This window comes from Moschus berezovskii, chromosome 1 (assembly GCF_049115385.1).
Source record: "Moschus berezovskii isolate FMDL1 chromosome 1, NW_MosBer_1.0, whole genome shotgun sequence".
Taxonomy (NCBI): domain Eukaryota; kingdom Metazoa; phylum Chordata; class Mammalia; order Artiodactyla; family Moschidae; genus Moschus; species Moschus berezovskii.
The window spans coordinates 105,453,048-105,478,430 of NC_142460.1; the positions used below are offsets into that span (position 1 = coordinate 105,453,048).

The 25,383-nt window shown below is 35.8% G+C and overlaps 1 protein-coding gene across 7 annotated transcripts in view; it reads right to left on the reverse strand.

Annotated features, from left to right (window-relative positions):
- Nucleotides 1-1,891: 1,891 nt before the first annotated feature.
- Nucleotides 1,892-25,383, reverse strand: part of KLHL24 (kelch like family member 24) — a 39,941-nt gene continuing 16,449 nt past the window's right edge. For all 7 annotated transcript variants that reach the window (XM_055409476.2, XM_055409502.2, XM_088838734.1 and 4 more), the window contains 5 exons: nt 20,402-20,586; nt 19,116-19,234; nt 14,811-14,999; nt 13,573-13,761; nt 1,892-7,174 (listed from right to left, as the gene is read on the reverse strand). In XM_055409476.2, coding sequence (XP_055265451.1) covers nt 6,974-7,174; nt 13,573-13,761; nt 14,811-14,999; nt 19,116-19,234; nt 20,402-20,586 — 883 coding nt within the window. In that variant the 3' untranslated portion in view covers nt 1,892-6,973. The remainder of the gene's footprint in view (nt 7,175-13,572; nt 13,762-14,810; nt 15,000-19,115; nt 19,235-20,401; nt 20,587-25,383) is intronic.

Genomic DNA, 25,383 nt, shown 5'->3' on the forward strand with positions numbered 1-25,383 from the left:
GGCTGTATATTGTCACCCTGCTTATATGCAGAGTACATCATGAGAAATGCTGGGCTGGATGAAGCACAAGCTGGAATCAAGATTGCCGAGAGAAATATCAATAACCTCAGATATGCAGATGACACCATCCTTATGGCAGAAAGTGAAGAACTAAAGAGCCTCTTGATAAAAGTGAAAGAGGAGAGTGAAAAGTTGGCTTAAAGCTCAACATTCTGAAAACGAAGATCATGGCATCTGGTCCCATCACTTCATGGGAAATAGATGGGGAAACAGTGGAAACAGTGGCTAAATTTATTTTTTTTTGGCTCCAAAATCACTGCAGATGGTGACTGCAGCCGTGAAATTAAAAGACGCTTACTCCTTGGAAGGAAAGTTATGACCAACCTAGATAGCATATTAAAAAGCAGAGACATTACTTTGCCAACAAAGGTCCATCTAGTCAAGGCTATGGTTTTCCCATTAGTCATGGATGTGAGAGTTGGACTATAAAGAAAGCTGAGCACAGAAGATTTGATGCTTTTGAACTGTGGTGTTGGAGAAGACTCTTGAGAGCCCCTTGGACTGCAAGGAGATCCAACCAGTCCATCCTAAAGGAGATCAGTCCTGGGTGTTCACTGGAAGGACTGATGTTGAAGCTGGAACTCCAATACTTTGGCCACCTGATGCGAGGAGCTCATTTGAAAAGACCCTGATGCTGGGAAAGATTGAGGGCAGGAGGAGAAGGGGACGACAGAGGATGAGATGGTTGGATGGCATCATCGACTCAATGGACAGAAGTTTGGATGAACTGCAGGAACTGGTGATGGACAGGGAGGCCTGGCATGCTGCAGTTCATGGGGTCGCAGAGTCAGACGCAACTGAGAGACTGAACAGTTAATAAATAGCTGAGAGGCAGAGTCAGTTTTAGCCCATTTCCCCCTCTTGTTCTGTTAAGAGCACAGGTTATTTAAAGAGAAAATTTAAATTACAAGAGGCTTCTATGGTTTACCATAGAAGTCATCGTCCATGACTTTCCAAATACAAGCTAACAATTTTTTCAACTCCTTCCCTGACTGCATACTAAAAACAAAATGCACAGAAAAGGAACCAACATTTATATTCTCTTCTGTGCCAGAACTGTTCACTCAACGTACAGTTGTCCCATAAGCCTGTAAACTGAGTATTATGACTGCATTTCCTAGAACAAGGTAAGTATGACTCAGAGAGGTTAAATGGCTTTATGGCAGAGCACTATCCACTTTCTAGGTGTGGGTGCAGAAATGAGTGAAACGAAAACAGCATTGACATTTATCATTTAAAACACTCTCTGCCATGCTTAGTAACTCAGTCATGTCCGACTCTTTGCAACCCCATGGACTGTAGCCCACCAGGCTCATCTGTTACGGGGATTCTCCAAGCAAGAATACTGGAGTGAGTTGCCATGCCCTCATTCGGAAAAGACACACTCTAACTTGCCTTTTTATTTTCGTGGCACAATTTAAAAACTAAGTATAACAAGTTCAGCACTGCTTGTGTGTCTGTAATGCATCTTCTCAAGATTTTACCTTTGCTAACGTAAAATGAGCCATTGCCTCTTTAGTGAACAATGTACCCTCTCTTCATTACCTGGAATAAAATTTAAGTTCTTTACTCTTGATATTACTATAGGGGTATTTTTGAGAGCCAAATCAAAAGAACACTACAGTGCAAATGTAATGTATCACTTTCACAATTAAAATTTTTTTAAATCATTAAAAAAAAGCACTACTTCCTCACACACACCAATGTTTTCAGTCTTTTGTTTGGCCTGCTAGTACTTTGTGGACATACCAATAGATACATATATTAACTTGTAATTTCCCCCACTCCTTTTTCAAACACCACTTGAATATATTTAAGACATAACAACGAGTTTTTGGTAAATAAAATTTAATACAACTGTAGTCAAGTAATAATGGTTAAAAGACATTTTTTTTAATTAGATACAACTTTTTAAAAATTAAAGAAAAACTATGCACAAAGTATATTTTAGACAAGACATGAAAGTATTAGTGTGCCGCAACTGATGAAAACAAAGAAACACAGAGCTTTTTTTTTTTCCACTGTGAAGACTGGAGCATCTGAAAGCAAATGACATCTGGCTGCCACAGGTTTGTAAAAGTTGTAAAGCACATTATGCTTTTATTCAACTCTATAATTGTGTTGTCTTAGATAGCTCCAGAGACTTTCAACAAGATTTAAATAAAGAAACCATGGGATGGGTACTGGGGTAGGAAAGATTAAGAACTTTTTCAAAAAATATTAATGAAAGAGTCTGTAGAGGAAAAAAACAAAAAATAGTACCTAAGAATGGAACAAAAATAAGTAGATTTACTTTTTTGACACATGATGTAGGTATTCATGATGTTTACAAGGATTTTTTCTTAATATCTTAAAAAGCAGCTTGGCATCAAACAAAAAACCTCCCCAAATATAGTAAAACCCCAAACACCCAACCACTTTCTTAACATTTTCCTTCCTGCCAAGCAATCACATAGCTGAAGTTCATTAAACATTTTAAGAGCAATTTATAGGAAATAAGTATGGAATTCATCTAAGGTAAACTTTAGATTAAAAAAAAAAGTTGAAACAGAACTAGAGAACTTAAGGCACATAAGCAAATACAGATACAGTTATTTTGAAAACATTAAAACAAATTCCTTTGGGACAATATATAAAATAAGTTACAACTACTGCTATTTAAAAAAAAAATTTAATGATCTTTAGCACTAATATCTAAGGCAATCACACAAATGTAAAACATCCATAAAAATTTTTTTAAAAAAGTATGAAGTATGTTGACAACGTCTCTGGAATTATCAGTTCACACTTCCGGCTCAAGTGGTTTCTGATACCTAGCATTAGATGTGACAATAAGTATAGCTAGCTAGTCAAACCTGTTGCCTTAAAGGCCAACCAAATTGCCCCATTCTGGTTTCTTGGTATGGTGAGTTTATTTATTTAACTAAAAGGAATAATGGGGTGAGGTGATGTAAACCTAGCTTTCAATATAATGCACAGAAATTCTAATAAAGGCCAAAATTACGTTGAGGTTAACTGGTGTCTTGAGCTTAGGAAAATAAAGGCAGTCCACAGGAAGCCTTTAAGAGACATTATTTTATCACTTGGCACCACATAAATAACAATTTCTTCTCTTTGAAAATAAAGTCTGGAGTAGATGACATCCTATCCATGTATAAATCTCAAGAAACAAAAGGCACAAACAATTCAACCCTCTCTTTTCATGTATGAATTCTCACAGCATTTCTTTTTAAAAAATCTATTGCCATATCCAGACAACAGGAAAAAAAACACACCTGGTTTGTACACTGACAAAAGTAGTATAATTGAACCTTTGTCTTTCCTGAGTTTCAAAAAGGGTATGACAGTAGAGATACATAAAAAATTCATATTCACTAAGAGAAAATGTATCAGTCCACAAACATTTTCATCTAAATATAAAAAAGTGAATGTTTAACCACCGCCATGTGTGAAACCCCTTTACTAAACTGAATTTACTCTAGAATTATGAACTGAAAGTTACTTAGATATGAAACTTTAAACACTCCAATTAGGCAAAAATTACAAGTTAATACCCTGAGTATTTACATCATTCTTTTTAACACCTGGTTTAAATGGAGTAAATACCTATGTTTCAGTCATCTAGGGGAAAAAAAGGTTACTAAAGATCCAATAGGCTACCATTTCATACCTGTGCAGTAAAGTCAGTGGGAAGATTAGAGCAGAAGAGGAAGGTCTTTTTGTTGTAAAAATTAGACCACGTTATAGCTCACTCACATATAGGAACCACATGAAAAATGATTAAAGTTCATGAAAAAAAAAAGTACATTTCTCTTGATCCACAGAACCTACTTTTGAATTCCTTTCCCACTGAGGTATCGATGGCTATGTTTACCAAACTTGTTATCTCCCTCCAATCTGTTTCCTGATCTTGTAAATTGTATGCATTATATAGATTCTGACTGTATCAGTTATCATACTAATAGTCATCATATATTTTCGTATATAAAAGAGCATGCTAGAGATGCCCAAATTAAAAAAAAAAAAAACAGAACTTTTGGAATTGAATTTAGTAAGATCAACTAATTTTTACCTTATGTTCCTTTCTCTGATCAGAAACCAGAAACTGCTAAAATTCTTGGTTTTTGTATACATGTCTATCTACATATATACACATGTATATACATACAAACTAACCTAACCCAAAGGCTTATATAAGCATCACAAACCAAAAGAAAATGTCAGCTATGTGATGACAGTATGAATATAATCTGACACCAATTTTGTTGATAAATCCCTTCTGATATACTAATTATACCCTAAAATTCTTCATTATTTTATCTATGCTAACCTCATTATAAAAAATCAGTAAAGGAAGTGAAAGGAAATGAAAGTATCAGTTGGGTAACTTTAAAAATTGTTACTTTAATTTCATAGGATTCAAGCTAAGTTCTTGGTGACCTACTTATGTAGTTTTAAATTATGTAGAGAAAAAATTTAAAAGTATTGGCATAAGGTCCATGTTTAAACAAATTCTGTTTTATAGGATTTCAATTCAAATTTACTGTAATAAACACATGACTATTAAAAATAAACATATAACAAAATACAATAGTTAATACTTACAAAAGTACTAAAATACAGGTTATACTGAGAAAGGCTTTTCTATAAGAAAGTGTCTGTATTTATGGATGGGTATGACCTTACAAATACACATGAAAATAACAAGTATCATTTGCATAGTCCTCAGCATTTACCAACACTTTTCTCATACATTATCTCACACACCACAAAGAATTTCTGAACTAAACAGGTTCCATAACCTACAAAGGGTATGATGCAGAAGTAGATGCTTACTCTAAAATTAAAACAAGTATCTCAATTGTATCTACTATTGTCTTTCAACTAAAATGGTAGAAAACTGGCTTCTGAATTGCTTTGATAATTATCACAAAAAGGTACATATCATTTCAAACTTTGATTTGAAAAATAAAAATTCCCTAAAATTTGTTAAGTTTTTTAGAGTTTTCCTCAGAATTCACAATCCAGCTAGGCATTAAAGTTGATACTGTATAGTGTATTTGAAATCTCTGTATCATTCTAAATTGGGAAAAGAAGAGTCAGTTTATCAATGTTAGGTTTTTTGATTACTACTTTGGTTTTAACAAAAATCTGGTGACACTATAATTACATATTTGCATCATTTCTCCTATGGCAAGGAATATATAATTAAGATGTGAGATGACAATAATACCTGGGAAGTTGAAATAGAGCAGGCTACCTGGAACATCCCTAAAATACTGTAAATTGTATTTGTCTACCCAGGAATAACAATAATCACTTATGCTGTAGTTCCTGCCATCCCATTTGCCTTAGAAAAAAAATTTCACACTCTTCTCTGAAAACTAGTAAGCTTTATAAACTGGAGTTGAAACATCTAGACAAAGGAAATTTGATGTAGAGAAGCGTGAGAATGTTGATCAATATTTCACACAATGAGTACCAAATGAAGATTTATCTTAGAAAACTGCTACTACTACTGTTAGTTTCTTCAGATAGTTAACTTTAAAAGAAATATGGACCCACTGAGATAGGTGGTCCCTGCTTTATCCTTTAAGGGCAGCTTAACAGTAGAGACTCCCAAGATTTTTAGCTGTTCACAAGAAAACACGATAACCAGCAAGAGGTCCTCACCCAAAGCACCATTCCAATGAGGTCAAACCCTACTGGGCTAGGGAGAAAATCTGTCCCTGTTTTTCACAAGATAATATTGCAAAGTGGATTTCAGCTCTTCTTCAAGGTTTAAGAAAAGGCACTTCCCTTAGAGGATTTAGAGATGATACATAAATACTTTTGAGAGCCACAGTGGGTCATTTTTCCTTCAAGGGTCTTAGATAACTTTTTCTTAGGAACTAATCTGTAATTTTAATCCCCATTTTAGGGGGACTTGCTTTTTTATCTTCTCCCCAAAATATCTTTAATATAAGAAAGCAATTCTAAGAATGAAGTCACAATAACTTAGTATTTTATGATACTCAGATCGTTGTTATTACTGTTTTATCAATTACAGAAAAAAAAAACATAATAATCAATTTGGATGTATTTTTTAGTGAAAAAGATTTTTAAAACTATTTTTCCCTCCTTAGAATGATTCCAAGCATTCTAAGCATTATATGATTAGACCTAAACGAAAACTTGTCATGCAATTTTCTACAAATATATACACACACCCAACCAGTCCATTCTAGAGGAGATCAATCCTGGGTGTTCATTGGAAGGACTGATGCTAAAACTGAAACTCCAATACTTTGGCCACCTCATGTGACGAGTTGACTCACTGGAAAAGACTGGGAGGGATTGGGGGTGGGAGGAGAAGGGGACGACAGAGAATGAGATGGCTGGATGGCATCACCAACTCGATGGACATAAGTTTGAGTGAACTCCGGGAGTTGGTGATGGACAGGGAGGCCTGGTGTGCTGTGATTCATGGGGTCGCAGAGTCGGACATGACTGAGTTACTGAACTGAACTGATATACACACACATACACACTTATGTGACAAAATAAGGAATAAACAGTCTTGCAGATAAACATACATAAATGAAGAGACCATTCACAAATTCCTAAACAGTATGCAGGCAAACATTATTTCCTACACCACATAGGCTGTTTTTTTTTAACAAATACTCACAAAGGTACACTCTCACAGTCCAAGCAAAGACCATTATTACCTTCAAAACAATTTTTCCCCCAATTACAGAAAAGGCTTTATTACAGTTTAAAAGATTGGTATTTGGGGGAGAAAGGCACAACAATTACTATTTTTGTTTTTTTGTGCATATGGCGTAAAGGAGATAAACCAAGTTCCCACTCTGGAGTTTTTAAAACCTCTCATCTTGGATTGCTGTGGCTTCCTGGGTGAGGTACGCTGGCATCAGAGCTTGAAGCATTTCTCATTGTATCTGTGAATAGTCACACATCCATGATAGGACACTGGCCTGGGCATCGCAGCTACCCCTGTGATGATACTTGTGGCAGGATCATAACAGAGAATAGTGTCTGTAGCTTCTCCATTTTCCCTTCTTCCACCCAGGATATATATTTTACCATTACATACAGACATACCACAGTTTTCCTGTTGAACCAAATTAAAAAAAAAAAATTAACTGTTGACCTTAAGGAATTTGGCAGCAAACGGAAAAGTAAAATTAGACATGCTTTAACACAGTCAAAAGGAAGACAAGAAATAAGTTCCCTTTTGCCCAACTCCTGCTCTATGTGTGAATACTAGATAAATCTGTATGGGTGAAGGGAGTGTTAAAACAGAATAAATGTCAGTAATTGGGGTCAAGATATGGGCAGTAAACTGGGGGTCATGGCTGAGAAAAGGATTTTAGTTAACTTAATGGTAGTTCAACAAAAATATCCTTGAAGAGTTGCTTCTCCTATTACAGGACAGTCCTTTACTATAAAAAGTGTTTATTACATGATCAAGGAATAGGAAGATTATTAGTTACATGGGATTACCTTCAAGTTGAATGAATGAATGAGAGAGTTATAACCAGATTAAGAAAGCACACTTACGAGGTGTCTTGGTTGGGGTATAGAAACTCCCCAAATAACACTTTAGTTAACTTTCTACACAATGATATTCTTAGCTAAATTTACTCTTATCTGTCAATCATATATATTTTGAAAGGATGAGTGATAAATAAAGAAAGAAATTACACTAAAACTGTCTATTGCATAAATCTGTTTATGCTGCAGGTCAATTATTCTTCTATTTGAATTTCACATTCATTAATTCAGACAGTTATTGCATATTATTATCCTGCTTCCAACATTTGCTGGATCATGGAAAAAGCAAGAAATTTCCAGAAAAACATCTATTTCTGCTTCAATGACTATGCCAAAGCCTTTGACTGTGTGGATCATAATAAACTGTGGAATATTCTGAAAGAGATGGGAATCCCAGACCACCTGACCTGCCTCTTGAGAAACCTGTATGCAGGTCAGGAAGCAACAGTTAGAACTGGACATGGAACAACAGACTGGTTCCAAATAGGAAAAGGAGTAAGTCAAGACTGTATATTGTCACCCTGCTTCTTTAACTTATATGCAGAGTACATCATGAGGAATGCTGGGCTGGAAGAAGCACAAGCTGGAATCAAGATTGCTGGGAGAAATTTCAATAACCTCAGATATGCAGATGACACCACCCTTATGGCAGAAAGTGAAGAGGAACTAAAAAGCCTCTTGATGAAAGTGAAAGAGGAGAGTGAAAAAGTTGGCTTAAAGCTCAACATTCAGAAAACGAAGATCATGGCATCTAGTCCCATCACTTCATGGGAAATGGATGGGGAAACAGTGGAAACAGTGTCAGACTTTATTTTTTTGGGCTCCAAAATCACTGCGGATGCTGACCGCAGCCAGGAAATTAAAAGATGCTTACTCCTTGGAAGGAAAGTTATGACCAACCTTGATAGTATATTAAAAAGCAGAGACATTACTTTGCCAACAAAGGTCCGTCTAGTCAAGGCTATGGTTTTTCCCGTGGTCATGTATGGATGTGAGAGTTTGACTGTGAAGAAAGCTGATCGCCGAAGAATTGATGCTTTTGGTGGTGTTGGAGAAGACTCTTGCAAGTCCCTTGGACTGCAAGGAGATCCAACCAGTCCATTCTAAAGGAGATCAATCCTGGGTGTTCATTGGAAGGACTGAGGCTAAAGCTGAAACTCCAATACTTTGGCCACCTCATGCGAAGAGTTGACTCACTGGAAAAGACTGACACTGGGAGGGAGTGGGGGCAGGAGGAGAAGGGGGCGACAGAGGATGAGATGGTTGGATGGCATCACCGACTCTGTGGACATGAGTTTGAGTGAACTCCGGGAGTTGGTGATGGACAGGGAGGCCTGGCGTGCTGTGATTCACGGGGTCGCAGAAAGTCGGACACGACTGAGCGACTGAACTGACCCTGCTTCCACATAACCAACAATGGATAGGTTCTACCAGTGAGTACAACAAACGTTTTCACTTGATCAGATTTGTGATATATAAATTTCACCTTTGTAGAAAAAATTAAACCTTGGTGCATTTATATAATAGAGGATAGTATTTTTGGGTCTAGAAGAATAAGTGAGTACTTAAAAATGCCTACATTAGAGTTTATATACACCCAGAATGACTTGGCCCATTATCACTAGTGAATGGCAAATTTTTATGTAGAATACCACCTATGAATTGAATCAATTATGTGCCAAACTATAACACTTTTCATCAAAAGCACAATGAGCTCTTTCTATAAATTCTGAAAATTCTAAATACCACAAAAATCAATATCCTTAGTTTTTAAGTACAAGCTGGCTTGCACTATTCAACTTTATAGTCATTTGGATGATGATTCTTAAACTATACAATTATAGGATATTGTTATTAATATCGTTTCTTAAATAGTGCTCAGAATTAATTGAAACAAGCAATCTTCAAAACTGGTATTCACTTGTACCAGGAAATGACTTGCATAGTAGTTTATTTTACTCTATGATAGTCTCAAGAGTAATGGCAGCTAGTAATAAAAATTAACTTAATAACACATGAAGTTTTAAATGTTATTTTTCATAACTTAAATGAAACACAATTTTAATATTGTAAAACATACCTCTCCTTAATTATTTTTAAATAATGTTTAATCATTAAAATGCCAACAATAAAGAAAAAGAATCAGATTTCTTTTCATTTATTATTCTAAACTTTAGTGACATTTTAAATACCTAGTCTACTGAAGAAGGCTAGAAAAATACTTCATCAGTCAGTAAAAAAATTTCACAATTAAAAAAATATGTTCCTGATGAAAATTAAAATGGAAAATATGTTTATAATATCAAGTTGTGGCTTTTAGGAATTATGCAATGTCAAAAGGCATGAAAATAGCAAGGTACAGCAGGGAAAAATGCTGGGTCCATTATGACCGCACAAAAAGAGCTCATTTTTTCCGCTCTTTTTTTGGTCATTCAATATTCTAAGCACTTTAAAACTGTAACCTTTGACTCAAATAGCTTTCTACCATGAAATTGGTAGATTTCATGAAATAGTTGATTTATCATTTTTCATTTGATTAGTATTAAAAGGGTAGGCAAAGACTCACAGATGGTTCAAAACTTGCCTATCAATAATACATACACAGATACATTTAGAGGTACTGGTTGTAAGAATGGCCCAGGGGAGAAAAGATAATCCCAGAAATCTCAGTATTTTTTATTTCAAGAGATTTGATATACTAGTCTTAAGACTTTAATATAGATTTAATATATTTCTGATCTAAATGTTCCTTGAAATTTCTGAAGTCACTATCAGGCACTGTCTAATTAAGGAAAATGTGCCATATATGTCCTCTTGTTTTTCCTTAATTTTATCTCAATCATTTAGTTAAAGACATATTCTTTAGTATATTATCATATGTGAAATAGACTGCCAGTCCAGGTTCAATGCATGAGACAGGGTGCTCAGGTCTGGTGCACTAGGATGACCCTGAAGGATGAGATGGGGAGGGAGGTGGAAGGGAGGTTCAGGATGGGGAACACATGTACACCCATGGCTGATTCATGTGAATGTATGGCAAAAACCACCACAATATTGTAAAGTAATTAGCCTCCAATTAAAAAAAAAACATGTTCTTTATATGCTCTGTGTTATGCTGCTGCTGCTGCTGCTAAGTCGCTTTAGTGGTGTCTGACTCTGTGTGACGCCACAGATGGCAGCCAACCAGGCTCCGCCATCCCTGGGATTCTCCAGGCAAGAACACTGGAGTGGGTTGCCATTTCCTTCTCCAATGTGTGAAAGTGAAAAGTGAAAGTGAAGTTGCTCAGTCGTGTCCGACTAGTAGCGACCCCATGGACTGCAGCCCACCAGGCTCCTCTGCCCATGCGATTTTCTAGGCAAGAGTACTGGAGTGGCTTGCCATTGCCTTCTCTGTGTGTTATGCTGCTGCTGCTGCTACTGCTAAGTCACTTCAGTCGTGTACGACTCTGTGCGACCCCTGCAATTATCTTCCTAAGCTCTGCTATTGTTTTATATAGTACAGTCAACTTCTCAGTGAATAGTAGCTCTTAGTGAAAATGCAGTATATTTAAAAATATTCACTGTAATTAAACCAATAAAAAAAAGATTTGGTTAAAAAATTTAGAAGTAAGTGTAAACACCTGTCATACAGCTGAATGTGACCATAACAAGGGTTCTTCTGTGGCAGGGCACATTCTCACCTGTCTCTTGCAGGAGGACAATGAACTAGGGAACTGCAGTTCATTTTACTTAAATGTGATATAAGAGGGACAGAAGACTATGTTCCCTTTGTACCGTGAAAATGAAGATCCTATTATGTCCCTTTCATCAACTGAGGGATTGTTACTCTGAATACATTACTAATTGGAGACTATACTTCAATGTCAACAACTTCAGAAAAATAGTGTTATACCCAAACCCTAGTCGTTATCCTTACAGTCTATATTTCTTATATGGTATATAAAATTGTCTTAACATAAGGACCCTCTGTTACTTCACTATTTGTTTACTTATTCAATAAATATTTACTAATAGAGGTTAAGTGTAGTGACAGATCAGAAAGAAAAGACATTAATTCGGAACAGGGCAATCTCAGACTGTTGTAACTATGCAGTGGTCCTTGAAAGACAAGTAGAGAAGGTAGAAAAGGCATTAAAGGCTAAGCGGACAGAATGAACAAAGGCAAGAATACATACCATCTGGATAGCAAATGCAAGCAACAGATACTAGTGGTAAAATGGGTTAAAAAAACAAGACATTAGAAGCTTCAAAAGGGTTTCTCCTACACCCTCCCTTCTCTGGAGAGGGGAGAAGGGCTAGAAATTGATTTATAATTGATCATGCATACATGATAAAGCCTCCATAAAAATCCCAAAAGTTAGGATGTTGAGAGCTTCTAGGTTGATAAACACATCCATGTGCTAGGAGGATAGAGCACCACAAATCCATGAGGACAGAAAGTTCTGTGCTTGGGATCCTTCCAGACCTGACTGTGGGTACCTTTCTATCTGGCTGTTCATCTATGTCCTTTGTAACAAGCTGTAAACATAAATAAGTTTTTTCCTGAGAAAATTACTGAATCATGGAGGGGACTGTAAAAACCTTGATTTATAGTTGAATGCTCAGAAGTAGTGGTGACAACCTGAGACTTGTGACTGGCATCTGAAGCAGTGGTAGTCTTGTGGGACTGTGTCCGTAAAATCTGAAGCTAACTTCAGGTTGTGTCAGATCCGAATTGAACTGTAAGACACCAGTTGGAGATGGGGAGTTGATTGGTGTGGGAATAAACTCACATATCTGTGTCAGAAGTGTTGTGAATAAGGGAGAAAAAGTGTTTTTCCATTCGCTAGGTTGTTTGGAAACAGAGAAAGTAAGCTTGGGGAAGAAGGTGAATTTTGTTTTAAATTTGAAGTCTTAGAACATATTATATAGGCAGTTGGAAATTTGAGTCTGGAGCACAGGAGAGAGGCTTTAATGGAGAATAAGATTTGAAGTCATCAGTACTGAGCAGGAATGAGTATAAACTGGGAAAAGGGCAGGGAAAAGAGGCTCAGGCAATACTCATATTAAAGGGTTGGGTAGAAAAAAACCAAGAGAACATGAATGAGACTCAGAAAATTATTAGTAACGACCTTTGTGGGTACAACACCTCAAAAGTGGTATGGGTAGAGCCAGATTTCCAGCATCAGGGCCATCAAACATTTTGATGGTGGAAGGAAGGAGGGTAGAATTATGAATTAAAAGGCCAAGGGAAGGCCTTTTTGGGGTGGGGTAGAGGCAGAGTAAGGAGAAGGCAATGGCAAGCCACTCCAGTACTCTTGCCTGGAAAATCCCATGGACGGAGGAGGGGTCCATGGGGTTGTGAAGAGTTAGACATGACTGAGGGACTTCACTTTCACGAATTGGAGAAGGAAATGGCAACCCACTCCAGTGTTCTTGCCTGGAGAATCCCAGGGACAGTGGAGCCTGGTGGGCTGCTGTCTATGGGGTCACACAGAGTCAGACATGACTGAAGCGACTTAGCAGCAGCAAAGGCAGAGGAAGAGTACAAATGCAGTGTGAATGAAAGAGAACCAAGTGTAGCCATTTTCTTTATAACAAAAAAAAAAACATGTTACCTAGTTTCTAACTGCAGAAGCAAAGAAACCAGTTTGGGAGCATTTCCTCTCTTTTGAAATGTACAAGAGAGAGGAATAAGAACTGGAGCAGGAGTCTGTTAAAGGTCAAGGGGGAAAAAACCCAACAGACCAAGTACAATACCTACTTTACCACGGGACAGTAAAAAGTTATTTCAATAATCCACTCCTTGGAAGGAGTTCAAAACAAGTACACCATATGCTATATGTGGAACTTTCAAAGAACTGTGAAATAATCCAAGTATACATGGAACAGTGTGAAGTTACTGTATATTCATACTGGTACAGTACTCGGTCTCTCCTACACTGATTTTTCTTTTGGTCTGTTTTATGCTATTACCTGTCGGCTGAATGTATTCTGTACATGCATCCAGTAATCTTCAACTGGATCATAACAGTATATCGCCTTGGTCAGTCCACCAGCAACATATATCAGGTTGTTTAAGGATACAGCTGTTATACACCTCTTGGCAATAGGAATAGCTGCACGAAGTAGCCAAGAATTGGTTTCTGGATCATAGGATTGAACCTAATAATATATAGAAATAATTAATTAAAATTTCTCAATAAGAATGCAAATTTACTTAATAAAAAGTTTGCCAATATAGAAAAACATGATTAAAATAAAATTCCATTAATTCATAGAATTAAGGGAGGCTGGCTTGAGAATGAAATATCTGAATTATCAAGCAGAACAGAGTGACAAACAAACACAGATTGTTTCTAGGATGAATGGCTACCAGGTTTGCTTTGTTCCCATTAAAATTAACGTCTAGATTTTTAAAAATTCTGTTACATAAGATAAATATGCCTCAATTTGAAATCAGTTTCTTTACATATTTAGGGAGCCTTTTCTTCAAAAGAATACAAGGGAACCTCAATTTACTACACTTTATATTATCACAAGTTCTAAATTAATGAATTCTAAATATGTAACATTTGACATTACATTAAAATTTGAGAAAAAATTTATTGATTGACAAAATTTAGTAAACTACTGTTAAATGAATCAGGCATTAGATACTTGTCTCCAGAATAAAGAGAGTACTTTCAGAGCTGTCATTATGACACATGTTCTATTGTCCCAGGAATTTAATGAACTGCAGCAGCTTTGAGCCATCCTATGGTTTACATTAGAGAGGTTTTCTTCCCTTATCTTTGTTCTAAAGAGTATTTTCAAAGTACAGAGAAAATGACCCATTTGAAAGCAGTATAACTGGTTACTGTCTCACCCTTTGCTAGTTCACTTAATAATTGTATTCTGAACAAATAATTTTTTGATTCTGTAAACCATACTAGTAAAAGGTTTTAAAATGGTTTATTTAGTACAAGATGTCAAATCTGAGAATAGTCTCATCTCAAAAAGATTAAAGCATACTTTTAACAGAAAAATGTTAGATGTATCATGACTTCACTTTAGTAACCTGAAACTCAATGTTTTCCTCCCAAAGTATAAAGTACCAGACAATTTTTAAAAGACCTTTCACACTAGGGGACCAAACTACCTACTTGTTAGGCCATTTGTATTTCTCTTCTTGTGTATATCAGTGGTTATTTCTGTAAGAAAACATGGCTTACCTTATCAGAACAAGTATTATCATCAGGTCCTCCACCAATCACAAACAATTTGCCTACACAGCTGGTCACGGCAGGAGAACTTACTGCTTCCTTAAGGGGAGCAACTTCAGTCCATCGATTTGAAAAGGAATCATAACATTCTACGCTGCTAAGTCTGTTTTGCCCATCATAGCCTCCAACAACATATACCTACATGTAAAATACATGGAAAAAAATCTTAATTATCACAAGTTTGAATTTTTAACTAGTTGGCTAAAGAATGAAGGGATCTCTTCCCTTTAAAAGTTCCTGGTAACTGTAACTGCAATATATTTAGCTCCGTTTCTGGACCTTTTAAAAAATTATCATCCTCTCACTACCACCAAGGAGATATAGTAGACATTTTTTTTTCATAATAGCCCCGTTCAGCAAAATTTTTAATACCACAGATATACTGTATATGTGTTCATGTACTATATCTCTGTTTTATGCACAAAAGGACATGTAGAGCTTAAAGTAAGAAGCAATCTTCATCCCGTTAGCAGCAATACTACTTGCATTGAGAAATACAGGATTTGGCATAAATGCTCATATTCACGTATGGTGAAAATATTTGAATATTATAAAGCTAGAATAAAGCTCTAAAATAGAATAAAGCTAGAAACTAAAATACTAGGTAATGATTACTAGACTGTGAGATCTTTGAAGGCAGGGCCTATTTTGTTCTTTAATTTAGTTCCTATAATGCCTAGAAAAGTACCTGGCACATAATGAACTCTAGACTGTGTATTTCAAAGAGCTTTCATATACATTTTCTTTTCACAAATAAGAGGAAGTAGGACAAGTGAACGATCAACAGGGCATTTATTAAATCAGCTACATGCAGAATACCATTAAGCATCATGAGATATACAAGAAATCATTAACCTATAGAAGCTCTCCAGTTTAACATCCACAATTCTTTTAATGAACAATCATCATCAACTTTTCTCTGCATCTGTATCTAATGATGCTGAATGCAGCCCTGAAATTAAAAGACGCTTACTCCTTGGAAGGAAAGTTATGACCAACCTTGATAGTATATTAAAAAGCAGAGACATTACTTTGCCAACAAAGGTCCGTCTAGTCAAGGCTATGGTTTTTCCCGTGGTCATGTATGGATGTGAGAGTTGGACTGTGAAGAAAGCTGATCGCTGAAGAATTGATGCTTTTGAACTGTGGTGTTGGAGAAGACTCTTGAGAGTCCCTTGGACTGCAAGGAGATCCAACCAGTCCATTCTAAGGGAGATCAGTCCTGGGTATTCATTGGAAGGACTGATGCTAAAGCTGAAACTGCAATACTTTGGCCACCTCATGTGAAGAGTTGACTCACTGGAAAAGACTCTGATGCTAGGAAAGGTTGGGGGTGGGAGGAGAAGGGGACGACAGAGAATGAGATGGCTGGATGGCATCACCGACTCTGTGGACATGGGTTTGAGTGAACTCCGGGAGTTGGTGATGGACAGGGAGGCCTGGCGTGCTGTGATTCATGGGGTTGCGGAGAGTCGGACACAACTGAGGACTGAACTGAACTGATGCTAATGCTAAGTCACTTAAGTCGTGTCTGACTCTGCGCGACCCCATAGATGGCAGCCTACCAGGCTCCCCTGTCCCTGGGATTCTCCAGGCAAGAACACTGGAGTGGGTTGCCATTTCCTTCTCCAATGCGTGAAAGTGAAACGTGAAGTCACTCAGTCATGACCAACTCATAGCGATCCCATGGACTGCAGCCTACCATGCTCCTCAATCCATGGGATTTTCTAGGCAACAGTACTGGAGTCGCTTGCCACTGAACTGATATCTAACTATTAAGTTCTACTGAGCCTTCTTTCACAGCATCTCTCACATCTGTCCCTTCCTTTTGTTTCCCACTGCCACTGTCCTTCCTCAGGGTCCGTATCATTTCATACCTCTCAATCTCCTCCTGGTCTCCACTCTTGTACTCTATACGCCATAGATTAATCTTCCTAAAATACCTCATCAACTCCTTTTACTAGTCTAACAATGAATGCCAAACAGTCAAGGCCAAACTTTATGTTTACACATTGTCATTCAAGTATGTCCACAATCTTTCTTTCTGTACTGTGGCAAATTTCCTTTGCAGCCACTGTTACTTCAATTTTGCATTTCTCACATTTAACATGATCTGTTAGTGGGTCTATTCTCCCAACACCGTATAGCCCAGAGAGGTTAGGTAACCTATTCAAGGTCATGCAGCTATGGAAGGGGTATAGAAACCAAGGTATAATGTAGTACTTAAGGGCACAGCTTTGAGGTCAGGAGAGGTAGAGTCCACATTGGCTCTGCCACTGCACATAAGACCTTGGGCAGTTTACCTATACTCTTTCAAACTCTGTCTTAATTTCCTCAATCTAAACATGTATACAATAATAGTACTTATCATATAATTTTGAGGGTTAAACTTTAATACTACACTACATGCATAAACTAAAAATGTATGCTATGAGCCTCAAGATAAACGGCTCCTAGACTGAGAAAATCTGAGCTTTTGTCCCTGCTTTATCACTTTCTGTGCAACCTTGAGCAAATGACTTCATCTCTCTGGATTCAGTTCTTCATAAATTGAAAAAGTTAAATATTTTCTAAGATTGCTTCTTGCTCTAAGATACTATATTCCAAACCATCCTAGGTTTCCTTAACAGAAAATATTTATGCTTTAAAAAACTTTATAGGTTTGAATTCAGCCTTGAATGTAATTTTTGGGATAACTGTTTTCCATGAATTGAGTACTTGCTGTGGAAGGACAGAAGGAATCCTTTTATTTTTTGAATTAGTGCTTCCAAGTTTTGGGTAACTTCAAGTCAAGTATACTAATATTTATGAAGTAAATTTGTGTTCGTCAATCCATAAATGATGTTTGGAACATCAGTCATTTTCATATGCTTTTCTATGTTCAGAATAAAGAATTATAATGTTTTTAGTCCGACCTCATCTCTTTCAACCCCTTAATTATTTTACCTGCCCCTTTTATGTTATCATTCTTGATGTATAGCTACCAAAACTATATTAACAAACCAGTGTTTTTAGAAAATACTGTTAGTATTTTATTTTCACTACACCTACCTTAAGGTCCTCATTATTTCACTAGTTTTGTCAGTGGCAGCAGCACACTAGATCAGTACCCTTAGGAATTAACAGTAGCTTTCAAACTGTACTTTGAGAAGCTCTACAGTACAGAGTTTTTAAGAAGCTTTTGTGGGGAGATAAGAGGGAAGGAATGAGAACTGATAGGTGACTGAGTGGGAAAGGTTCCTGGCATCATCTCTGTTCCAACTAGAGCAGTTCTGCTTTCTCATTGGTGGCTCTAAAATGCCTCCACAAGAGGGCTTAAGAGGTAGCAATCATTTTAGTAGAGGATAACAGGGGACCAATAAAAAACGTATGTGTGATATATTCAGTTTCTTGTGATAACCTATAATGGAATATAATGAGCAAACAAATAAAACCCCTAAACCACGAATCACTGTGCTATATACTTGAAATCAACACAATATTATAAATCAACCACACTTCAAAAAAAATGTGCAAGCCAAGTATGTTGCTTTTACTTAGAATGCTCAGCAATCTGAAGTGGCTTTAGAGGAGCTGACAGAGACGGAGGCAGGAAAAGAATCCAAGTGAGCCCTTGTTATACAGCTGTATTTTTATCTGCTTTGTGTAACAGCTTTTTATATTAATTTAACTTGAAAAAACTGGTTGTAGTTGCCACTAGTCTACTAGTGATTCTCAAGTTCCTAAGGACAGTGAATGGTCCAGAATCAGATTATATGTTTTTTTATATTTATTAGCTGCAGCCAGTAAGTTTTGCTTTAAAATAAGCTGGTGAGTTTATCTTAACACTTATTTGCTTTGTCCCTACTTGTACAAATAATAAAGATAAAATAATATGACTCTAGATAAATATATCTTGGCCTGAATGCCGAAGTCAGTAAAAGGAAAAAAAACTGTTTGGATTAGACACTGGCCTGTTTTTGTACTTGATGTACTCCTTTATTTTCCAGTGCTTCTCAGGCATTTAGAAGCCAATGGTGCATGAGAAAAGAAATGTGCTGCACTGCTACGAATTCCAAGTTGGGAGAACAAAATATCCATTCAAAAGTACAGTGTCAAATTGTTTATATCTTCAGTTTATGTACTGAGGTTAGAAATGAAAGGAAATACAAGCTGAGTCCAAAATACCCAGAGGCTGAGTAAAATGAAGGATTCATCTGTGGTATTTATTCTGGAAAGGTACCAGCAATAATAACAAAAAGTGGTTTCTCTTACTTTACCAAGGAGGACAGCCATTTTGTGACGCCATCTGCCTTTATTTAGAGAAGCAACTCTGATCCAAATATTTAACTGTGAGTTATAAATCCAGACATCACGTCCATTGATTCTTCCACCTAAAAATGCAAAAGATTGCACATACACTAACAAGTACATCACCAAGGGATCTATGCCAAAGGCATAAATAATGAAAACACTGAAATAGTCACCCAGTCCAAGAATTTAAGGATTCAGTTCAATAAATGAAACAAAGACCCTCTTAAAACTTCAAATGGAAATAGATTACAGAGCAGATTTAACCTTGTCCATTGTTATTTTGAGAAATAATCATTACATGCCCCAAGTAATAAAATGTAGAATATGAATCTTACTATCCTAATTTTAATGTAGAATAATAGAATTTTACAATCCTACTATTCTACATTTTTTTCTACAGTTTAGTGTATAAGACTGTTCATTTAAGAGTCAGAAAACAGAAGCACCTGGACAAAAGAATTATTCCAGAAAGATTTTTAAAAATCAGCCATTTTAAAAAAAAGTATACCACTATACAAAATAATGTGTTGTTATATTATTCAATGTATAATAGCAGAGTAACCTGCAAAACTGGTAAAATTGTTTAACAAATTTAAAATTATAGACACTGTTGTTACACTTTGTATAAATCTGTCACATTATTGTCTGACTTTAGAGGTAACATATCACGTATTATAATGAAAGTTCAAGTTAAGAATTTTAAGAAAAATCTTATTTCATAAACTTTGGGGAGAATTTCAGAAAACATGGGTGGATGAGAGATGCTTAACTCTGAGCGCTCTTCACTTTATATACTTTACTGTGTTCCTTAAAGTAAACAAGTTTTAAAAACTGTATATATTCTATATGTATTTGAGAGCATTTAAAACATAATATGGCCTACTGTACAGTGCAGGGTACTGCAGTCAATATCCTATGATAAATTATAATGGAAAAGAGTATGAAAAATATTATGTATAACTGAATCACTTTGTTGTTCAGTAGAAATAACAAGAAATCAATAACATAAATTTTAAAAATATGATATGGTTAAAGACATTTTCTGGTGACTCTTTTGTAAATCATTCTAAATTATCTTGTACCTGCTTTTACGAACAATAAGTCAGTTTCAGTTTTATTTGTTGTATAATATGATTTGATTAAAGTGGGCATCTCTACTTTACTATTTTCTTTTGAGACACTGTCATGGTTTAAAAAGGCCAAGCTGTGATTAAATTAAAAGTAGCTACGTAATAATTCTTTATTACCTGAAACAAGAATGTCATTCCTTAGAGCACAGACTGCATACTCTGATTTGGTAAATTCGGGAAGTTTAGCCAAAGACTTCCACTCTCCTGTTACAGGGTCGTAACACTCAGTGTATGGAAGATTAAATCCTCCAACTCGTTCACAGCCTCCAACGACAACTATCACCTCAGAATAGCCAGTTGACCTAAAATAATTATTATAAGAATGTATAAATAACACACACTCGATTGTTTAAATTCCTAAAAGCATACCGTTGTCATAAAAAAAGTGGAACATTATTATAAACAGTTAAGTTTATTTTCTGAGTATGTGCCAACCAATAGAGGCTATCAATTATTTACTTTGAGAACATTTATAAGGGGTTTAATAACATAATCTTTTCACAGAAAACTTCTATGGGTACTTTTTCTGAGTAGCGGTCCAAAGATTATACCTAATTAAACTGGAACCCTGGTAATATTAAGGATGACTTTCAAATAGAATCTTAACAGCAATTCAGATAAGCATAACCACACAAGATAAGACAATGTACTTTTGTAAGTGTAGGAAAATGGTGCTTTTTCATCAGATTGTTAGTTCTAAAAAGACAAATCCACAGTACAATTTAAGTATCCTTTCGAGGAATACATGTATTTGTTCAGATATCATTTTGAAAAATAATTTTTTTTTACCACACTACACGGCTTTCAGAATCTTAGTTCCCTCACCAGGGATAGAATCCACACCGTCAGCAGTTAAAGTGCAAAGTCCTAACCACTGGACTGCCAAGGATTTCTCCAAAAATATTTTTTCTTAAACTTAAGTAAAGTAAGGTAATCCAACTCAAAAGATGGGGTGGTCTCCAAAGATGTTAACAGAGCTTATAATAAAGAATGCTTCAGGAAAAAGGCAAGATGAAAAATTGTACAGAAAGTCTGATCAATACTATGTAATTAACGTGTCTGGAGAGATCACAGTAAAGTGCTAATGATGGTTTTCTCTGGATTGTGTGGTTTCCTCCTTTATATCAACACAAATTTTCAAAACAGTAATGAGCATGGGCTATTTTTAGAGTGGAAAAGATAACTTTTAAGTGCACTAAGGGAATCCTGAGGTTTACGTTAATTACAGGCTTCTTTTACTCTGTAGTTTAAACTTAAGATAGAGACAGGAAAAACTAAAAGCTTAGCCAAGCTTTTTCTTTTTGTTCATAAGGCTCATGGAAATAAAAAATCTTGTAATTACATTTCATGGCTGCTACAATGTTAAATCTCACAAACGAAAATGTTAACAATCCCTCTTCTCTTACTTAAATGAAGGAAAAAAAGATCAGGTTAAAACACTTATTTGTAGTTTTAGTCAGTGTGATGTTTTACAATTTCACTAGGAAAAAACAGAATTACGCAGCATTGGTATATCCCTTTGATAGAGCTGCTATATTCTAGATATACTTACTTGCAGTTATTTCAACTAACAATCATTCACCTAGTCAGTCCATGCCAGGCATACCTTTTCCATTATAAAATCAGAAATAAATATCATAGAAAAGAATTCTGTCCACAGATGCAATAAAAATTACTTTTAAGAACCAAGCAAATAATATAACCCTAATCTAGTATATAGTAAAATATTATCAGAAGGACTCAAATACTATTAATAATATTTACTATTTTCCAAATAATTCCAAAATGAAAATATTAAAAGTAAACAGTAGATAGCACCAGTCACTTAGTAGTATAACTAATGACCAGAAGATATCCTTCTTTCCATATTAGTATTATTTCCTTAAATCTTACTTAAAATACTTCTAAGACAAACCCATGTGATAGTCCTCAAAGTCTTACCTATTGATAGAGCAAAACAAAAATTGCTAAATACTGTTACTGGGTTTGAGTCACTCCTAATAGTTTTAATACAAAATTAAGGCGATTTTGATAGAATTTTGTTTTAAACTTTCTTTGGGTTTCCCAGGTGGCACTAGTGGCAAAGAACCCGCCTACCAATGCAGGAGATGTAAGAGACGCGGGATCAATCCCAGGGCTGGAAATATCCCCCAGAGGAGGGCATGTCAATCCACTCCAATATTCTTGTCTGGAGAATCCCATGGACAGAGGAGCCTGGAGGGCTACAGTCCAAAGGGTCACAAAGAGTCCGACAGGACTGAAGAGACCTAGCATGCACTTATAGCATTTTACTTGTTTTATACTTTCCCTTTTCTTGAATTTGCTTAGTTTTCTAAGACTTCTTAGCCCAATAAACATACATTGTCTGTTTTGCACCTTGGGACAAGAAGAGAAAACAGCACAAAAAGCCAATGGCTAAAACATTTAGTCTTACTAAATAAAGGATTATTTCAATGTCTGTGTCTATTTATCTGAAAGGATCAGCAAACTAGTAGTTTTGCCTAACTGAAGGTCTCATTTGCAACCAAATGGCTTTTAACTTAATTTGAGAAGTCTGGTGTTCTCATTAGAGACTGCTAACTCAATATAATAGCTATTTTTATAGCTATTCTTGAACTTGGAAAAATACTTATCTCAGGCAGGAAGATGATTGCCTTAAAGGAAATGAGTTGCTGCAGCTGATAATGGTGACGAGAATAAAAAAGCAGCCAAGATGATAGTATAGGATGAATACAATTCTAGATACCTATGAAATCTATTTTTTAGAGACTGTTACTTTATTAATCTTTTAAAGTGAAAATTCTCATTTTCTGCTGTAACAAACTAACAAATATTCACAGCTTAAGTATTAAGCAGTATTAAGTCTTGAGTATTGAAATCTGAGTACTAAGTCTCACCACTTGTTCCTGGGAAAGTGCGACAAGAAAAATTTTTTTTTCCTACAATGGTAAATATCTTTTAAAAAGTCAACATACTCTTTTATCATAAATGAGAAAAGGTTAAATTAAAAGATCCCATTCTTTGATTTATGTGAAAGGAAAATACTTATAAATCCACAAAATATTCTAAACCATATGAACAAAATGTATAGTAATTGCCAGGTTCACTTAAGAACCTCAGAAGGACTTGCTGGCCAAAATAACAGACCTTCTTACTGTCAATGCAAACACACCAGAGACAGAAGAACTGACAAATTAATTTTCATCAACAAAAAGGGGTCTAAAGGTGATCCTTGGTAATAAGAAAAATGACTGAATATATTTAGAAAACACAAAAAGAAATATTTCCATATAGTGGGAAGTTGGAAGGAGGAAGGGAGAGATATTAGTGACACAGTCTATTCCAAGACTCAAAAATACCTGAATACCAAGTCACTGCACCAAAATAATAAATTCAAATACAGATATGAGACTTTAAGCCCTAAAGAGACCAAATGACTCTTTAGGGTGTAGGATACGACAGTACTAAACTCAATGTATTAACTATATATCAAAAGAGGGGATTGATCAGCCCTATATACAGTAAGTAAATGAATGAACAAATGAATGAAAGAGTAAGTAATAATCACGGAGGCAAACATTTTCTGTGTCCATTCAAGTAACTTGTCTAAAGGAAAGGAGAAGCTTAGCTAAGTTAACTTGAACATTACTGGTTCTTTGGTAAGAATATTTTATGGTGGGTGAGACTTCCTCAAACTATACTAGCTGGGAAGAGTCTGGTTCTATAGGTCTACCAGCTCTCTTCGTCTAGATTCCAAACAACCTTTGAAACCGTTGGCTTCCCATAGTAAGTTGCCCATAGTAAGAGAATATGCTGGCTGCGTTGACTTAAAATACCTTTCGACAGTTCCATTTGAACCATTCCGTTTTTTGGAATAGTTGACAGTTCCATTTCTTATTGCAAGTAAATATATAAAACGAAAAGATAAATGAATTATTCAGTCCCTCATAATTAACGTTAAGTCTGTCCCTGATAGTCTAATCTTACTGTATCCAAAAAACAAAAGTTCCTGGGCCTAGAGGAATTACTGGGTATGCTGCATCAATATAAATGTATATATATGACCCTGTAAAGAGGCTTATGACAGGCATAAACTATACAGATTTCTAAACTTAATAAGGACAGTTTCAACTTGTGTGGTAAGTTTCCACCTGCAACTGGAATAGGCAAAATGGGTTCTATAAGGAAATAGTTGTACCAATTGAAAGATTCAAATATTTACTTTTAAAAATAAGCAATTATCTAAGAATTTATTATCAGGAACTAATTACAGGTATGCTTATATAGTCACAAAGATATTTATCTCACTGGTAAAAAATCAGGAAGAGTTTAAATGTGGGTGGGATGGTTATGGTACTGTAGATTTCATGTCATGAAAATATGTTTACCATATATTAAATGATAACAGCAGACTATGATATGAAATAGATTACAACTTTGGAAAAGAAATAAATTCTTAGAGAATGAAAGGGAAGAATAAAGCCGAATGCTACTGTACTACCTCCTAGGCAGAAACATGGATGTTATTTTTTGTTGTCTCCAATGAACACAAATTACTCTATCTCTTCCTCTTGCCTCAAGTTAAGAAAGAACAAAGGAGAAAACCCACACCTTACTATTCACAGCCACTATCAGGTTGTCTGCTCTTACATATGGGACAAGAATTTCAGCCATCAATTTTCTGCTACATGATCCTACTCCAAGGCCACGGGTAACTCTCCAGAGAAGGCTGTCTGGATCAGAGATTATCTTTCCACATGAGAAGGAGACTTTCAGTGTCTCTGGACTGACCTTGTAATATAGAAACCAAATCCCATGAATGGTCATATTCAACCAGACTAGTGAGAGAGAATGATGCAAATATACTGAGAAAAGCAGAGGCAAGAGGTAGAGAGAGCATGGCTAGATTTCTGATGGATCTTCAGTAGCCTGTTCCAGTCTTCTTGTAAATCCTGCTGAACTTCTGCCCATAGGTTCTACAAGATAATGACTTCTTATACCCTTTTAATACATCTATCTCCCTTCTATGTTAACACTGGTTTCAATCACTTCCAATCAGAATTCTGATACACTAGAGTCCAATGAAGTGGAGGAAAAAA